The sequence below is a fragment of the Schistocerca gregaria genome, chromosome X (genome assembly GCF_023897955.1).
Source record: "Schistocerca gregaria isolate iqSchGreg1 chromosome X, iqSchGreg1.2, whole genome shotgun sequence".
Taxonomy (NCBI): domain Eukaryota; kingdom Metazoa; phylum Arthropoda; class Insecta; order Orthoptera; family Acrididae; genus Schistocerca; species Schistocerca gregaria.
This window is the reverse complement of record NC_064931.1, coordinates 571,005,526-571,024,004: the sequence shown is the minus strand read 5'-3', so window position 1 is coordinate 571,024,004 and position 18,479 is coordinate 571,005,526. Positions and strand designations below refer to the sequence as shown.

At 43.1% G+C, this 18,479-nt stretch overlaps 1 protein-coding gene across 1 annotated transcript in view; it reads left to right on the top strand.

The window, feature by feature from the left end:
- LOC126299097 (relaxin receptor 1) overlaps positions 1-18,479 on the top strand; it is a 756,631-nt gene that overhangs the window by 364,820 nt on the left and 373,332 nt on the right. The window contains exons 6-7 of the mRNA XM_049990771.1: positions 13,053-13,124; positions 18,097-18,240. Coding sequence (XP_049846728.1) covers positions 13,053-13,124; positions 18,097-18,240 — 216 coding nt within the window. The remainder of the gene's footprint in view (positions 1-13,052; positions 13,125-18,096; positions 18,241-18,479) is intronic.

Genomic DNA, 18,479 nt, shown 5'->3' with positions numbered 1-18,479 from the left:
GCGGCGACTTTTGGGTCTCCGTGCTCTTATAGGGACCACACCTTCTTTCGTATGCAATTGGATTTCGACCCCTTCACCAGTTTTCATTTTACAGCCTCCTGCTCGTTTCTTTTTTACTGAACCTTATAAAAACTTTCTGTTATAGTCTTCGACAATGTAAAAATATCTGTCTCTTTCTTGTTGGGCCAAACTGATGCCTCCGAGAAGTTTCGATTCACCTTCGTCAGTTTTTACATGGGAAAGATTAAGATGCCCTGCGTGGCTCTGAAACGTCATTCCTGTTTACAACCTAACTGTTGTAGAACCGCATTTAGAGACACCTGTCCACAGAATAGCATATTTTAGGATGAGTTTATTAGACGTTACCAATTTGAAATACACTACTGCCCATTAAAATTACCGGGCGATCAAAAAGTCACTATAAATTTGAAAACTGAATAAATCATGGAATAATGTAGATAGAGAGGTACAAATTGACACACATGCTTGGTATGACATGGGGTTTTATTAGAACAAAAGAAAATACAAAAGTAAAAAAAAAAACGACAGATGGCGTTTCATCTGATTAGAATAGCAATAATTGTCATAACAAGTAAGACAAAGCAAAGATGATGTTCTTTACAGGAAATGCTCAATATATCCACCATCATTCCTCAACAATAGCTGTAGTCGAGGAATAATGTTGTGAACAGCACTGTAAATCATGTCAGGAGTTATGGTGAGGCATTGGCGTCGGATGTTGTTTTTCAGCATCCCTACAGATGTCGGTCGATCACGATACACTTGCAACTTCAGGTAACCCCAAAGCCAATAATCGCCGAACATGGCGAAAGTGGCGGCTGAGCACGCGATCATCACCAAACGACGCACGCAAGAGATCTTTCACGCGTCTAGCAATATGGGGTGGAGTGACATCCTGCATAAACATCGTACGTTCCAGCAGGTGTTTATCAACCAGGCTGGGGATGATGCGATTCTGTAACATACCGGCGTACCTATCACCCATCACGGTAGCTGCTACTGGCGTTTTGCTGCCCAGCGCCATCTGTCGGACATTTTGTGAACATTATTTCTTTTTTGTTCTAATAAAATCCCATGTCATTCCAAGCATGTGTGTCAATTTTTACCTCTATATCTACATTATTCCGTGGTTTATTAAGTTTTCACATTTATACTGACTTGTTTATCACCCGGTACTACACCACCAAGATGACGTGCTACAGACGCGAAATTTAACCGACAGGAAGAAGATGCTGTGATATGCAAATGATTAGATTTTCACAGCATTCACACAGGGTTCGCGCCGATGGCGACACCTACAACGTGCTGACATGAGGAAAGTTTCTAACCGATTTCTCATACACAAACAGCAGTTGACCGGCGTTGCCTGGTGAAACGTTGTTGTGATGCCTCGTGTAAGGAGGGGAAATGTGTACCATCACGTTTCCGACTTTGAAAAAGGTAGGATTGTAGCCTATCGCAATTGCGGTTTATCATATCGCGACATTGCTGCTCGCGTTGGTCGAGATCCAATGACTGTTAGGAGAAAACGGAATCGGTGGATTCAGGAGGGTAATACGGAACGCCGTGCTGGATCCCAAAGGACTCATATCAGTAGCAGTCTAGATGACAGGCATCTTATCCGCATGACTGTAACGGATCGTGCAGCCACGTCTCGACCCCTGAGTCAACAGATGGGGACGTTTGCAAGACAAGAACCATCTGCACGAACAGTTCGACGACGACGACGTTTGCAGCAGCATGGTTTATCAGCTCGGTTACCCTTGACGCTGCATCACAGACAGGAGCGCCTGCGATGGTGTACTCAACGACGAACCTGGGTGCACCAATGGCAAAACGTCATTTTTTTCGGGTGAATCCAGGTTCTGTTTACAGCATCATGATGGTCACATCCTTTTTTGGCGACATCGCGGTGAACGCACATTGGAAGCGTGTATTCGTCATCGCCATACTGGCGTATCACCCGGCGTGATTGTATGGGGTGCCATTGATTACACTTCCCCGTCACCTCTTGTTCGCATTGACTGCACTTTGAGCAGTGGACGTTATATTTCAGATGTGTTACGACCCCTGGCACTACCCTTCATTCGATCCCTGCGAAACCCTACATTTTAGGAGGATAATGCACGACCGCAAGTTGCAGGTCCTGTACGAGCCTTTCTGGATACAGAAAATGTTCGACTGCTGCCCTGGCCAGCACATTCTCCAGATCTCTCGCCAATTGAAAATGTCTGGTCAATGGTGGCCGAGCAACTGGCTAGTCACAATACGCCAGTCACTACTCTTGATGAACTGTGGTATCGTGTTGAAGCTCCATGGGCACCTGTACCTGTACACGCCATCCAATCTCTGTTTGACTCAATGCCCAGGCGTATCAAGGCCGTTATTATGGCCAGAGGTGGTTGTTCTGGGTACTGATTTCTCAGGATCTGTGCAGCCAAATTGCATGAAAATGTAATCACATGTCATTTCTAGTATAATATATTTCTCGAATGAATACCCACCCGTTTATCATCTGCATTTCTTTTTGGTGTAGCAATTTTAATGGCCAGTAGTGTATTGTCTTCCGCAGCAGTAGGACGCAAAAGTACATAGATTTAAGGGGGTTATGGATGTTCTCTAAGTTTCAGGAGTCACAAATTGTGCTGAGGATTTAGAGATCAGAGGAGTATATTCGAGGGGAGGATCAGGTTGTGGTGAATAAAGCCAAGGATTATGGCGAATAATTAAGATATGCCTAATGACAGTACACTAGAGACACTTTCCTGACTCTTTTTCCCTCTGCTAAGGTTATATTCATATTAATTACACAACAGTGGAAACGTACTTCTGCCTTACTGAACCAGTACATGAAACAGAAGGAAACTGTTTTATATACTAGTTTAGCAAGGCCAACCGCGTTAGCACGCCGCTTCCAGCATTCGCCCCTGACCAAATACGCCCGACGGATTAATGAAAGAGCTGGTGTACCGACCAGGCTGTTTTCCACATCCAACTAGGTTAATACCAGGCTTGTACCCATGTCTCTCTGCAGTTACACGATTCACAAACACTTCGAAACATTCTCGTAATTTCAGTGGGGCAACACTAGACACTGACAGTTGGGGTATAAAAATTTCGTCCTGCGAAGGGGCGAGGGGGGGGGGGGGGAGGGGAGGGGGTAGGTAGGGAAGGGTTGGATGGCGACAGAAAAAGCATACGGTCACCCTCTGCCTCTGCCACAAACATTGCCAAATCCTGATTATCATGCCGACCCCGCGAAGATGTGGGATGATACCAAAGAAGGAGATAGACTATTTCAGCAAGAAACACATAGCTCATGATATCGAAACCGGTCATAAAATAAAATAAAAACTTTTTTCAACGTTTGGTGTATGATGCCATACATTGTATACATGTCCACTACAGGGTAGCATAATAAGAAAGCTTAAGTAATGATTATCGTACCTTGGGTTCTGCAGTTAGTATTAGTTAGTTCGCGAGAAATACAAAATCTTGTAAACCATTTTTATTTGTTGTTTTTACATGAACCAGAAATTTTTCTCTCTACACCGTACGCGCCTCTGAATTGACCAAAGAGGAGCTACCCTCTGTCTCCCGAAGCTCACCGGACAGGCTTTGGGACATGTACATTGCGACAGCACTCTTGTACCTAGTCAATCTGCAGTTGGGTGATAATTTATAAGACAATAGTTGAGCTGAGGCATACAACGCTCTTTGCGATAACAGATGTAACCTGAAACAGTGGAGTCCATGGAGAAATATCTACTACCAAGATTACCACTGAACAAAGGGTTCCTCGCTTTAATTCAGCACAATAGAAGAGTTTTCTCCTAAAAATGTTCAGTGAATGTCAAATACTGTTAAAAAGAGGCAGAAAACATTAGAATGAGCCTACGAAGTTCTTGAGGGACACCATAGTAGTAGAAGTGTTGAGTGAAAATTAAATTAAGAAGCAACAGAAGGTGAGTATAACGAGTAGAATTCAGACACCAGAACCATGGAGTCTGCTATACGCTTCAATTAATAAGGCGGCTTCAGCACATTTAGTACCTAAAGGCTGGAAAGCAGTACAGGTCACACCAATACTCAAGAATGGAAATAGCAATGATCTGCTGAAATACAGACGCATATCACTAACGTCGATATGTAGTAGGATTTTGGAACATGTGCTGTGATCAGACTGTATGAATTACCTGAAAGAAAACGATTTATTGACAAACAACCAACAGGTATTAAGAAAATATCGTTCTTGTGAGACACAACTAGCTTTTTTTCTCACGAAGTAATGAGTTCTATCTACAGGGCACCTCAAATTGATTCCATATTTTTAAATTTTCAAAAGACATGTGCCACCGTTCCTCACAAGGGACTTCTAATTAAATTATGTGGCTACTGAGTATTGTCTCAGATGTGCAACTGGTTTCTTGAGTTAAATTCAAAAAGACTACAGTTCGTAGTAATTGACTTAATGTCATAGAGTTAAACAGAAATGATATCTGGTATTCCCCAAGAAAGTCTCATAGGCCCTCTGGTGGTACTGATGCATATGAGCAATTTAGGAGACGTTCCGAGCAGCTGTCTTAGGTTGTTTGTAGATTATGCTGCCATTGACTGTCTATTAAAGTCATCAGATGATCAAAAACAATTACGAAATAATTTAAACAAGATATCTGTATGTTGCGAAAAATGGTTATTGATTCCGAACAATATAAAGTGTGAAGTCATCCACATAAGTAATACACTGAAGAGCCAAAGAAAGTTGCACACCTGCGAGCACCCCGCCAGCACGCAGCAGTACAGCAGCACGACTTGGCACGGATTCGACTAATGACTGAAGTACTGTTGGACGGAATTGACATCGTGAATCCTAAAGGATTGTCCGTAAACCCGTAAGAGCACGAAAGGGTGGAGATATCCTCTGAACAGCACGTTGCAAGGCATCCCAAATATGCACAATAATGTTCATGTCTGGGGAGTCTGGAGACCAGCGGAAGTGTTTAAACTCAGAAGAGTGTTCATGGAGCCAATCTGTAGTAATTACGGAGGTGTGGGGTGTCCTGATGGAATTGACCAAGTCCGTCGGAATGTAAAATCGACATAAATGAATGCAGGTGATCAAATAGGATGCTTACGTAGGTTTCACCTGTCACAATCGTATCTAGATGTATCAGGGGACCCATATCACTCCAACTGCACACGCCCCACACCATTCCAGAGCCTCCACCAGCTTGAACAGTCCTCTGCTGACATGCAGGTTCCATGGATTCATGAAGTTGTCCCCATACCAGTACACGTCCATTCGCTGGATACAATTTGAAACAGGACTCGCCCGACCAGGCAACATGTTTCCAGTCATCTGCAGTCCAATATCGGTATTGACGGGCCCAGGCGAGGCGTAAAGCTATGTGTGGTGCAGTCATCAAGGGTACACGAGTGGGCCTTCGGCTACGAAAGTCCATATCGATGATGTTTCGTTAAATGGTTCTCACGCTGAAACTTTTTGATGGCCCAGCATTGAAATCTGCAGCAATTTACAGAATAGTTGCACTCCTGTCACGCACATCGATTCTCTTCAGTCATCGTTGGTGACCTAGTAGATAGTGTCGGAAGTTCCATGCGGCTTTTCCCGGATGGTGCTGTAGTATACAGAGAAGTTGCAGCATTAGAAAATTGTAGCGAAATGCAGGAAGATCTGCAGCGGATGGGCACTTGGTGTAGGGAGTGGCAACTGACCCTTAACTTAGACTAATGTAATGTATTGCGAATACATAGAAAGAAGGATCCTTTATTGTATGATTATATGACAGCGGAACAAACACTGGTAGCAGTTACTTCTGTTAAATATCTGGGAGTATGCGTGCGGAACGATTTGAAATGGAATGATCATATAAAATTAATTGTTGGTAAGGTGGGTACCAGGTTGAGATTCACTGGGAGAGTCCTTAGAAAATGTAGTCCATTAACAAAGGAGGTGGCTTACAAAACACTCGTTCGACCTATACTTGAGTATTGCTGATCAGTGTGGGATCCGTACCAGATCGGGTTGACGGAGGAGATAGAGAAGATCCAAAGAAGAGCGGCGCGTTTCGTCACAGGGTTATTTGGTAACCGTGATAGCGTTACGGAGATGTTTAGCAAACTCAAGTGGCAGACCCTGCAAGAGAGGCGCTCTGCATCGCGGTGTAGCTTGCTCGCCAGGTCTCGAGTGGGTGCGTTTCTGGATGAGGTATCGAATATACTGCTTCCCCCTACTTATACCTCCCGTGGAGATCACGAATGTAAAATTAGAGAGATTCGAGCTCGCACGGAGGCTTTCAGACAGTCGTTCTTCCAGCGAACCATACGCGACTGGAACAGAAAAGGGAGGTAATGACAGTAGCACGTAAAGTGCCCTCCGCCACACACCGTTGGGTGGCTTCCGGAGTATGAATGTAGATGTAGATGTAGATGCTTGCAGTATCTTTTCCGGCCGCAGCGCTGTCGGAGATTTGATGTTTTACAGAATTCCTGATATTCATGGTACACTCGTGAAATGATCGTATGGGAAAATCCCCACTTCGTCGCTACCTCGGAGATGCTGTGTCCCATCGCTCGTGCGCCGACTGTAACACCACGTTCAAACTCACTTAAATGTTGATAACTTCCCATTGCAGCAGCATTAACCGATCTAACAACTGCCCCAGACACTTGTCTTATATAGGCGTTGTCAACCACAGCGCCATATTCTGCCTGTTTACATATCTCTGTATTTGAATATGGTTGCCTATACTAGTTTCTTTGGCGCTTCAGTGTAAAAGGAATCTGCCGATTTCGGTTACACTATGGATGACAACAATCTTAAGGCCGTGAATTTCTTTAAATACTTAGGAATTAGAATTAGGAATAGCTTAAATGAAAACATAGATTATGTTGCGGGTAAAGCGGACCATAGATTGTGGCTTATTGGCAGAACGCATGCAACAGGATTACTACAGAGGCTGCCTACACTACGCTTGTCCATCCTGTTCTGGAGTATTTCTGCGCGGAGTGGCATCTGCATCTGACAGTAATGGCGGAGGACATCAATAATGTTCAAAGAAGGACAGCTCGTTCTTCATTTTAGCAAAACAGGGGAGAGCGATTCACAGATATGATACGCGAATTGTGGTGCAATCGTTAAAATAAAGGCGTTTCTCGTTGTGGCAAGTTCTTCTCATGAAATGTCAACCATCAACTTTCTCTTCCGAATGCGAAAATATACTGTTAGCACCCATCTGCATAGGTAGAAATTATGATCATAATAAAGTAAGAGAAATCAGATCTCGCTTGAAGGGATTTAAGTGTTCGTTTTCGAGCAAGTTGTTCGAGAGTGGAACGGTAGAGAAATAGCTTGAAGGAGGTTCGATGAACCCTCTGCCAGGCACTTAACTGTGAACTGCAAAGTAATCATGTAGATGTAGGCGATGTCAATGGATTCTGAAACTGTAACGATCAGCCACTTTAGATTCATTCAACAGGATCTATCACTGATCGCTTATGTGTCATTCCATGGAATATGAAAACGGACAGATTTTGGTCATAGCTTCAACTTTTTGGGATTCTATAGTCAAAACAACAATGTAAATACAATTAACAAACAGCTCAATCAGCCGAGATGAGGATTTGCGTTTAGATATTCCAATGAATACACTATGGGTTTTTCTTGCACTGTGAAAAGTTTGAATTGTGAATGTCTGGCATTTGATATCTCGACGTCTGCGACCAGTTTGAGAGGCAACTCGGACGATCCACAATCCTCGCGAGACTTGCAGTTTTCCACCTATGTGACGCTATGTTTTTTAAATGCGGCACTAACTCTACCAGGTCACTGTATTTCATCTTTGTTGCATATACAGGCTGTCATGGCGCGTCGGTTTACGTGTGACGCATGGGTTGTTAAGCCACAGTGTTTGATATGTGACGCATGTCCCATTATGCAGGTGCAGTTCATGTTTGATACATGAGCTCTGACCGGCGTTTCAATGAATAAATAAGCTCAGAAGTATGTTTGCAGCTAACCTTCAAAGGAACTGCATTGTTCATAATGAAAATATTGGTCAGTTGCCCACTCGATCACCCATCGAACATCAGTATTTCTGTTAGTGACAGGGAAGTCTAACAAGAGATATACACCTGCTAAAACCGAACAAAAACGATTTTAAAATACGGAGATGTGTCTCTTCTACCATCCACCATCATAATTTTTCTGTAAAACTCTGCATTTATGTGCTACTGATGTGTGAAAGTTAACTAATGTGAAGACTAAGGATCCACAAGTCTCTAAAAAATAATACCGTGTAACAGACTATTATTATCAGAGCTTCACAAAAGTCATGAATGAGGTAGTATTTAGCAAGTAACTAAAAAAATTTCTTCAAAGCATGGAGTACTTACAGAGTCATATTTCTTTGTCACCGAAGTGCAAATGCGGCGTTGCAATGAAGTGATTAGAATAGCGAAATGGAACAGTATGCTTACTTGACAAGGTCAACAGCTGTACAGGCAACTTAATTTTCGGTGTATCCACACTTCAGTAGTCCAGTATCATACACCACTTGATCACATCATACAGGTCATTGCCTCGAGATGATCCATTCCATGGCTTCACTTCGTACTGAATTTTCAAAATCTAGTTCTGGCATTCCTATAATTTGTGTAATTTTAATGGCCAGTAGTGTATTTCAAATTGGTAACGTCTGATAAACTCATCCTAAAATATGCTATTCTGTGGCTCAATGTGATGACCATGTGCATCCACGACAGCATGGAACCGCACTAGAGATTGCTCTACTGTTTGCTACTTCCCTCGGTATGCTCATGTTAACCTCCAAAGTTTGTTAGTGTCCTGCTGATCAACCCCGTCATTCAGGTAACGCACAGTCAGAAATTACACGGGTTCAAATCTAGATATATTACTGGCCTCGCAAATATATTACGGAGTAACGGAGGGACTTCACCAGCAACGTGAGGTGCATCTCAATCGCGCATTAAAACAGTTGAGTCCAAAGCACCTCCCTCCCATAGAGCAGACCACGGCAACAACTGATCGCTCGTTGGAATCCCACTTTGGTCACATTTTTAATTTAATTTAATCTTTTCGTTTGATTCAAGTACCTACGTCAGCACATATCCAATATAAGCCGATTAACAAATGTTTAATCAATTTCTTTATGAAAAATGCACAACATCTTCTAATTACACGCTGGGTTCAAAATTCCACTTTTTATTGCAAATATATATTCTTAACTATCAATATTTCATAAAAATTGTTAATAAATTTGTAATGTGATTTTTAATTTAAGCACTCCAATATGTAATGAGAGACATTTTTCATAAGAAATGGAAGAATTCGAATTTAACGAAAAAAATAAAACGAAAGAAAAGACCATAGCGATAAAAGAAAAAAAATCAGCCTTACCTTTAGTGAAGTAAGTTGCATTAGAAATGGTCAATGTCGATTTTCTGGAGAATTTTTGAGAGTTGGATCGAACTATTTCGGATATTAATATTACATATTTGACTTTTGAACTTCACGTATTATAAATATAAGAAATTACAAAATTCCGGTTGACAGGCGATGGTTTCCTTGTTGAGTGTGTGCCGCGGAAGTGTTTACCACCACACGTAATGGGCCTGCCTCGCAACCGCTGTCGGTTTGTGTGCCGTCTAGTATTGGCAGCCAAGACAATGGAGAGCTGAAGAACTCCACGTTACATACGCAGACCAAGAGGGCTTACAGTATCTCAGCTTCCTTCCTCTTCATTTCTGTCACATGACCAGACTACAAAATTTGTTAACCTCCTCTCGAAGGATTATATGTACTGGGGTAAATTTAGAATTCTAGTTTCATAGTTCCAGTAGTATTACATACCCTAACGAAGGTCAGCTGAGGGTATGGCCGGTACATTTGTTCATGATTTTACAGTATACCGTAGTCTACAACCGAGAATAATGTGGTAACTGGCTCCAACAGCGAAAACTTAGAACAATAAGTCTTTTGGCAAGCTGAGACATAAAATGTATTTTTCCAGTGAATGACTACCTTCTATTTCTTTGATTCCATCTTATTGTTCCTGCCCACATTCATACTGCTACTTAAATCGAGCTGAGGACACCTGTTTGCTTTTCTGCCGTCAAGGACGTTAGTGCCGCGAAACTAGTGTTGAAATTATGAATTTATGTGGTTCGGGCAACTTAACAGACCAGAACTATTATATTTGTTTGGTAAGCCGCAAACATTTTTGTGCATGGGCATAATTGTCATTGTAGATTTACTATATGAGCATAAGTACGTTTAATGAAATGTGACACAAGCACAGTGGAGGGCATAGTGATGCAGTGTATAAAATTTGTGGAATTCAAAACAGTCTTTGATAGCAAAAAAGTACTTTTTTATTTTATGACTGTTTTCGATCTATATTATCATCTGACATGTATGTCTTGCTAAGCTAGTATATCTCCTTTTGCCTGGCCTTATTCCGTATCTTCACGCGTTCGACATGATAAACTGGATTTGATAATAATAGTGACACAGGGTTACCAGGTGTCCCCCCTGGCGTCAAATCCCCCCCTTCCCCTTCCCCCCCTCCCCGGTCGGAATTTTTGTACCCCAGCTGACTGCGTCTAGTGTTCTTCCATGTGAAAGAGTGAGAATTTTTTAGAATATTTATTGCTGGGTTACTGATGACGTAAGAACGTATATTGTCCAGCATGCATTGCGTCCGCAAGTTATAAGTGAGCTGTGGCAGACATTACTCACAAGCAGACCTTAGACCATCGTCGGCGGGAATCGACTTCCCGAAGTCAAATGTCCTTATTATAGTAGCAGCGGCGAACTGCATGCACAAGATTTATGGAAACCTGGGAGAGCCTCCATAATTTAAAAGCCACACTGAAACATCTGTCGTCTCGCTCTCAAAGACTCCGTGACGTCACGAGATTACCCACTTGTAATGCGCCCGTAATCCATCCATTATTAAGAAGCACAGGGTGCGAGACAAATGCGCAATGTATTGCGTCGGCGATTCACAAGGAAAAGTTTATTTGCAGACATGAGCCACTTCTCGGCACTGCTACGTCCTTGAAATAGTCTTGATAAGAATCGCCAGCCTCATTAAGCCAAGGTTAAAGTAATCGCTACAGCAGTATCAATGTTATATACCCTTCAGTCATCGAAGTGCTTTAAAAAATACTCAAGATTCGATTACTAGATGGAAGAACGAAGACCGCCGGGCACAAGTCAAGAGAGCATCCTCGCGAAAAGTGTAAAGCAGGATAACTGTTAGAAATTACGAATTTCAAGCATCGCATAGAACACTTCAGGTTTCCATGGAAATAAGTACAATATATTAGGTTCAATTCACGGTTGTCAAGTTATTTTTTTTCTTCTTTGAACAACATTTCCAGATACCTATCAACTTCATCATCTAATGCAGGCCTTTTCTTACCAACCACTTACGCACACGCTAAGCCACACTCTTGCCTAAAAAATATGAGAAACGGATCAGGACTCCATTCTCGCACACGGGAAATTCTTGCAAATGCTCTGTAGAAGAGAGAAATATTTTGGCTAACACTGTGGATCACCAACTCCCGATTAGACATAGGCAAAACATTTAAACACAGGGTACGCAGCTTGCCTTCTACACGTGGAAAGACTGTCCGATGTTCAGAGCTTGTAGTAACTCCAGAAAGTACCTCAAAAAATCAGGCATTTGAGCCAAATAGTCTCAGAAATTCTGCAATGCAGATGTTCTCATTTGTAATCCCCTTCTCATGCTGTAAGCACTTGTTAGGAAACAGTGGTATTTTTTCAGGAACTCTTGCACATTTATTTCCAACTTAAAATACGCTGAAGAAAACCCGATGTCATGGGGAACCAAGCCGAATTCCTCCTGGTAAGAGCCAAGAAACGTCCCCCTAGCGCGGCCATCTACCTGGTCAGACTAAAAAGGAACTAAAATACCTACTTCTGCTACAGTCTGACTCGGATGGTTTTTCTTCCGAGCCTTTGTCTCACTAGCTTCGTAAATGGTATGTTACAACATGGCATAAAGCACACGGAGGTGTTTTCTGGTACTTATTACACTGTCGGCAGGTCCTGACAGGGTGGTCGATTTTACCATGGATGCCTGATCAGGATATGCTAGTCTCTGTACACGAGTCTTTTCTTAGAAGCTGCAGTGCTGTAATGGAAAAATCCAGGTCGTTGATATCCAGAGGGATGAGCTCTCAACGCTCTGTTTTTCCGTGCTGAGGTGTAGCGCTCATTTAAACAGCGCTCGCTAGTGGAGAAAGGAACAATGACTGCTAGGGAGGGCGAATCTGACCTCGCTAACAGACGGTCGAACCAACCTTGCAACACGATGGGTGAGTGATCAACTAGAAATGAACAACTGGAATAGGTAAACTCCTGTACGTATGGACCTTACCTTGGAAAAAGTTGATAATGATTTTTTTCATTCTAGAAATATCCCCTGGTTAAGAAATTCGGTTTAGTTAATTATTTGGCAATTATTTATGTTGCTGCAACAGTCGTCAATAAACCTAATGGAGGAAAGTCGCTTGCACCGCCTATTCGTGAACCATGTGAACCTTGTTAAGTATGTAATGGGATTTTTATATTATGTTATGTGAGAGAGAGGTTAGTAACACGTCCGGTATCTTCCTAAACTAGGGTATGGAACACTTGGGCTAGCCACTGTACCAAATCAACTCTCGTTAATCCAGAGTGTCGGCTCGATCTAAGTCTGGCACGCCATCCCGTCTGTAACACTCTACGTGTAAAGCTATATCTGTAGGAAAAAAGAAAACCTTAATGACATCCTCTCAAAATTGGGAAACAGTATTGAATATACTGAGCTAGCTTCTCTGATACTAGGGTGCAGGGCCCGTGAAGGACAGTCAGGAAGTTTTCTCCTTTTACATGTTCAGTCTCATCATCCAGTGTATAACATAAAATGTTAATTTTGGTGATTTTGAAGTAATACAATTCTTTACTCTTTTTTCAGGAACCTGGATGAAAATGGTCTTGAGTTTCTTCCACCTGGACTATTCGATGGGCAGACACAACTGGAAAGATTGTTAGTATATCATTTCCACAACTTTTCTCCTTCTCTGAAAATGTTTCGCAGTTTTCTATTAACATGTACGCTACAATTTTACTGTCGCATGTGCTTATTATTCGTAGTGCCTACATTCCGCACATACAGGGGGTGGACAAAAATGTGGAAACACAGTGAGAAATGCATGCTTGAACATAAATGTCGATGCTAGCCAGGCCTGTAGGTTGTGCTGTTGTATTTGACCTCGAACGGCGCCTGTGCAGTGTCTTCAGTACGTTGTAAGTGTCAGTCGTGGTCACAACAGTCTTCTGTGTAGCTGTGAGTCGATATGGCGGCTCATTGAATTCGAACGTGAGCAAATTGTTGGCGCTCGAATCTTGTATGCTTCCGTAACCAATGTAGCCGAAGTGCTTATTGTTGCAGGAGGCACCATATCGAAGATCTGTACCGCATACAGGAGAAGCGGAAAATCATCTTCCCCTAAGTGACAAGTCGGGCCAAAGTGTTTTGCGTGATCGTGACTGATAATCATTGAAGTGAATTGTAAGGAAAAATAAGAGGACAACAGCTGCAAAAATCACTGCAGAACTGACTGCTGCACTTCTGAATTCTGTCAGCACTAAAACAACATGAAGAGAACTCCACAAGAAGGGAAGTGTAGGGAGATATAGAATTCCAGTGATGCAAATGTCCTTAACAGGAAGACATTGTGCCGACGTCGTAAAACATGGGCCATCGAGCAATGGAAGAATGTCATTTGGTATGATGAATCTTCTTTCACACTCTTTCCAACCTCTTGCTAAATTTACGTCCCAAGACTGAAACATAGCGGGGGGCTCAGTGATGATTTGCGTAGCCATAACACAGTATTTCATAGACCCTCATGGTTACTTTACAAGTTCGCTTCACTGTCAAGGATGATATGACCATTTTGGCTGATTAGGTCCGTCTCATGGTAGAGTGTTTGCTCTCCAATGGTGACGCTGTATTTCAAGACGACAGAGCCCCAGTTTACACAGCTCGCATCGTCGAGGACTGGTTTTGTGAGCGCGATTGAAATGGTGCATCTGGCCTGGCCGCCACAGCCATAACGCGTAGTCGCTGTCCATCTTCATCATCGTTGCCAGAACTAGTCGTTATTTTAGGGAATAATGGTATAAGATTCTCTTGAATACCATTGAAGATCTTGTGAGGATTGCGGTTGGGAAGGTAAATGGCCGATGTCGGTTTATTGGGAGAATTTCGGGAAAGTGTGGTTCATCTGTAAAGGAGACCGCATGTAGGTCGCTAATACGACCTATTCTTGAATGCTGCTTAAGTGTTTGGCATCCCTAACAGATCGGATTAAAGGAAGACGTCAAAGCAATTCAAAAGCGGGTTGCTAGATTTGTTCTCGGTAGATTCGAAAAACACGCAAGTATTGCGGAGACGCTTCGGGAAATCAAATGGGAATCCCTGGAGGGAATTTGAGAAAATTTAGAGAACCAGCATCTGAAGCTGACTGCAGAACGATTATATTGCCGTCAACATACATTTCGCGTAAGGACCACGAATAAATTAGGGCTCATACCGAAGCATATAGATAGTCATGTTTCCCTTGCTCTCTTTGCGAGTGGAACACTAAAGGAAATGGTTAATAGTGGTAATGGGTATCCTCCGCCACGCACCGTGCGGTGGCTTGTGAAATATGTATATTAATTTAGATGTAGGAGTTACACGCTGATGAGCCAAAACAACTTTGGCCCTCCCCTTAATAGCTTGTTTGTCCGTCTTTGAAACGAAATACACCACTGATGCTGCGTATCAGATATGCGACAGTTCGTTGCTAGGTTTGTGAAGATATGTGGCACTAGATTTCTATTTACAAGTTACGCAATTCGCGTCAATAACGGGCCACTGATTTGGGTAGGCGGTGATGGCGACCGATAGCGATCCAGGTGGGTTCCACAGGACTTACATCAGGAGAATTTGGTTTCCAAGACATCAACGTGAGTTTACTATAATGCTCCTGAAACCACTGTAGCACGGTTGTGGCTCCGACAGTTATACTGTTGGAAGATGACATCGCCGTCGGGGGAGACATCAAGCTTGAAGGGATGCTGGTGATGGTGCGCTGCACGTTTTGAGCCGCCGTTCACCTCGATGATGCGTTTATGGAGACTACCATCGACTTAGTGTAGCAAAAATGTGATTCAGCTGGAGAACCGACGCGTTTCCATTGATTGACGGTCGAATCCCGATGGTCCCGTGCCCACTGCAATCGTAATTGTCGATGTCGTTGGGTCAACATGTGAATACTAGGGCTGGTCTGCTGCGGAGATCTATGTTCAACAACGCATGATGTGCGTTGTGGTCTGAAACACTTGTGCGTGCGGCAGCATTGTGCTCTTTCGGCAGAGATGCCACAGATCACCATCTATCCTTCTTTACAGAGCAGACAAGCTTCCAAGCCCCATTTTCTGTGAAGACTCGTGGGTTTCCAAACATTTAGCGCCTAGTGGTAGTATCACTGACCTCCCTCTTTGCGTGAACATTCGACCGTTTTCGAGATAATCGTTCACATGCTCTACGTTATAATAATATTCCCTTTGTGAAAGTCGCTTATCTCAGTGGATTTCCCCATTTGCAGTCCATATCTTCGTTAGGGTGGCCCTCCATCTGTGTCTGTTCTGCTTACATCTTTCGTTACCACGTCACGTGCCCGCAACGTCACCATGCGCCATCGAAAGTCGCGATGCGCAGTGGCCATAATGTTTTGACTTATCAGTGTATTTATCCGTCCCAGGACGACTGGAATCTGTTTCGAATGCCACCGGTTTTCCTACACTGTACCTTGCATAGTAATGTGTTGTATTTTTCGTGTTTTAATATTTTTGTCGACCCCTGTATTTTCAAGACATTTTTGCCCTTGTGTTTGTTGTGTTCGTGTCCTTATTGCATAACTGACACGTGATATCGGACTGCATTATTACGTAGACTTAATTTCCTAGAAGATCATTCAACTCCTTGATTAGTTCAGTATTTCTTAAATACGCAGTGTGTGCCAGTTCTGTTAGGATTGCTTGTGTGAAATACCAAACTGCAATGCTATCTCGTGTACAATTGTGTTACGATCCTTGAAGTTTCAACGACAGCTGCATAAAGGATCAAAGTGCTGGCTGGCATCGCTGCAGCAGACTTCCTTACCGCGTATGTAACAGCACTTGTCTAACTGTAGTCGGAAAATGGTGGTGGAGAAGTTAGGCAACATCAAGTTTTGTGTTACGTTTCGTGTTTGTGGGAGAGAATTCGTCACATCTGACCCTAGTACCAAGAGGCAGGTACCTGGTCACTCCTCCACAATAGCTCAAAACAGCCCACAACAGCTCACGACAGCCCACAAAGCAACAATCGCGTGTGAGTTTTTGGCCACAGTCCTGGATAACCCTCTGTATTCACTGAATTTGGCCCCAGCCGACTTTTGGTTGTTCCCCAAATTGAAGTTCGCAATGAAAGGGCACCGTTACGATGCAGTTAAGGACAGCCAAGAAAATTGTACTGCACAAAACACTTTTAAAGCGATTTTAGCTGTGTATTAAATCTGGTGCATACTGTTATGAATAAATATAGTGATTTCGTGGCATAATCCATGATTTTTATTTTTCATACGCACAGTCATAAAGGAACTGGGACACACTGTGTATGTGTGACATAGTTAGTATGGTAAAGTAGCAGCAGCTTCAACATAACGGCTCACGTGTCATACCACTTGCGAAACTTACATTTTATCAACACATTTTTGCACGAGAGGCTTTTTGCTACACCCATTCTGTGAACATCGAGTGGCTCTGTATCTTGAAAAATTTAATAAGTAATCGCAAACATTTATTTCTTTAAATCATCCAACTACAATTGTTCCTTAAGACATGCTATGCATATCACATATTGGGAAGAGGGTCCTGATTGTATATCGCCTGTCCGGAAAGTTTCGAAACTGATTTTATTGCTGTCGTATAAGCGACGTCAGACCATTAACTACCGTGGCTGCTTGAGCTAATATCTGCAAACAACACATAAGCATTCGACCAGTCAGTTGTCAGCAAGCAGTGTTACGTAGTGGACAAGTGACCGTAGCGTGACAACGTTGTTTTGTCATCAATCGCAATGGAGCAGTATCTCCAAGTCAGGTGTTCAAGACATTCTCCAGAAAGTTTTGAAGAAGAGTTTCTCCCAGATACCTTGACACCGAAATTCGTGGAGACCTGCCACGACTTGATTCGGATGCAAAATGTGGACAATACTTTTCTGGGAAAAGTGATCACGGGTGATGAAAAAAGAAAAGAAGGGGAGCTTGGGCTTAATGTCCCGTCTACATCGAGGTCAGTAGAGAGGGAGTAAAAGCTCGGATCGTGTCAAGAAAAGGAAACGAAAGCGGCCGTGCCCTTTCAAAGGAACCTCAAGGCATTTGCCCGAAGCGAATTACGGAAATGACGGAAAACCTAAATCTGGATGGCCAGACGTGAGTTTGAATTGCCATCCTCCCGAATGCGAGTCCACTGTGCTAACCACTGCACTGCCTGGCTCAGTACTGGTGATGAGACTTACTTATGTCAACACGAACCTACCACAAAACGACAAGATGCAGAAATTTACATGAATGGTCAACGCTCTGACGACATGACCGACAGTCAAGTCAATGTGACGCGCGCGTTGGACAATATCCCAAAGGAGTACTTTTCTGACATTTGCACACGGTTATATGAACGCTGTGTGTTGTACTCAAGTAGAGGGAGACTGCGTAGAACACTTGAATCATTAAAACCACCATCTTCACTTTTCTCTATTTCTTATTAAGCCAGTCTCGAATCTTCTCGGAATGGCAGGATGTTTCACTGATCAATGAAAATATACTGTGCAGCTATCTCTCCTAGATCCTCCAACTCCTCATCCTACTTCTTTACCTTCTTCCATTTGTGGCGAGCTGAATGAGAGGGAAGACGTGTTTGTCGAGGTACCTGTCGGACAACGCGCTGCGGGCCGACAGCGTGCCGCAGCTGTCGCTGCTGTCCTCGCTGCTGTGGCTCTTCCTGGACGGCAACCGCCTGCACCACGTTCGCCTGCAGCACTTGGCCGGCCTGCGCAGCCTCGTCTGGTTGTAAGTAATCCATCTACAGCTAATAGTCTATGCTTGTAAGAGATAAATGGATGCACCTTCAGATCTATAGAACGTTTATGTGGCAAGTGTTCAACCCTCCATGAAGGTACGAATTATTTATGTGAAACTCTTAAGGCTTGTTAAGGTAGGTAGGGCGTGAAACGGGCCGACTTGGAGCAGGAGAGGCACCACAGGACATTTTAATTTACACTGTCTATACTTTTACAAATAAATTCATA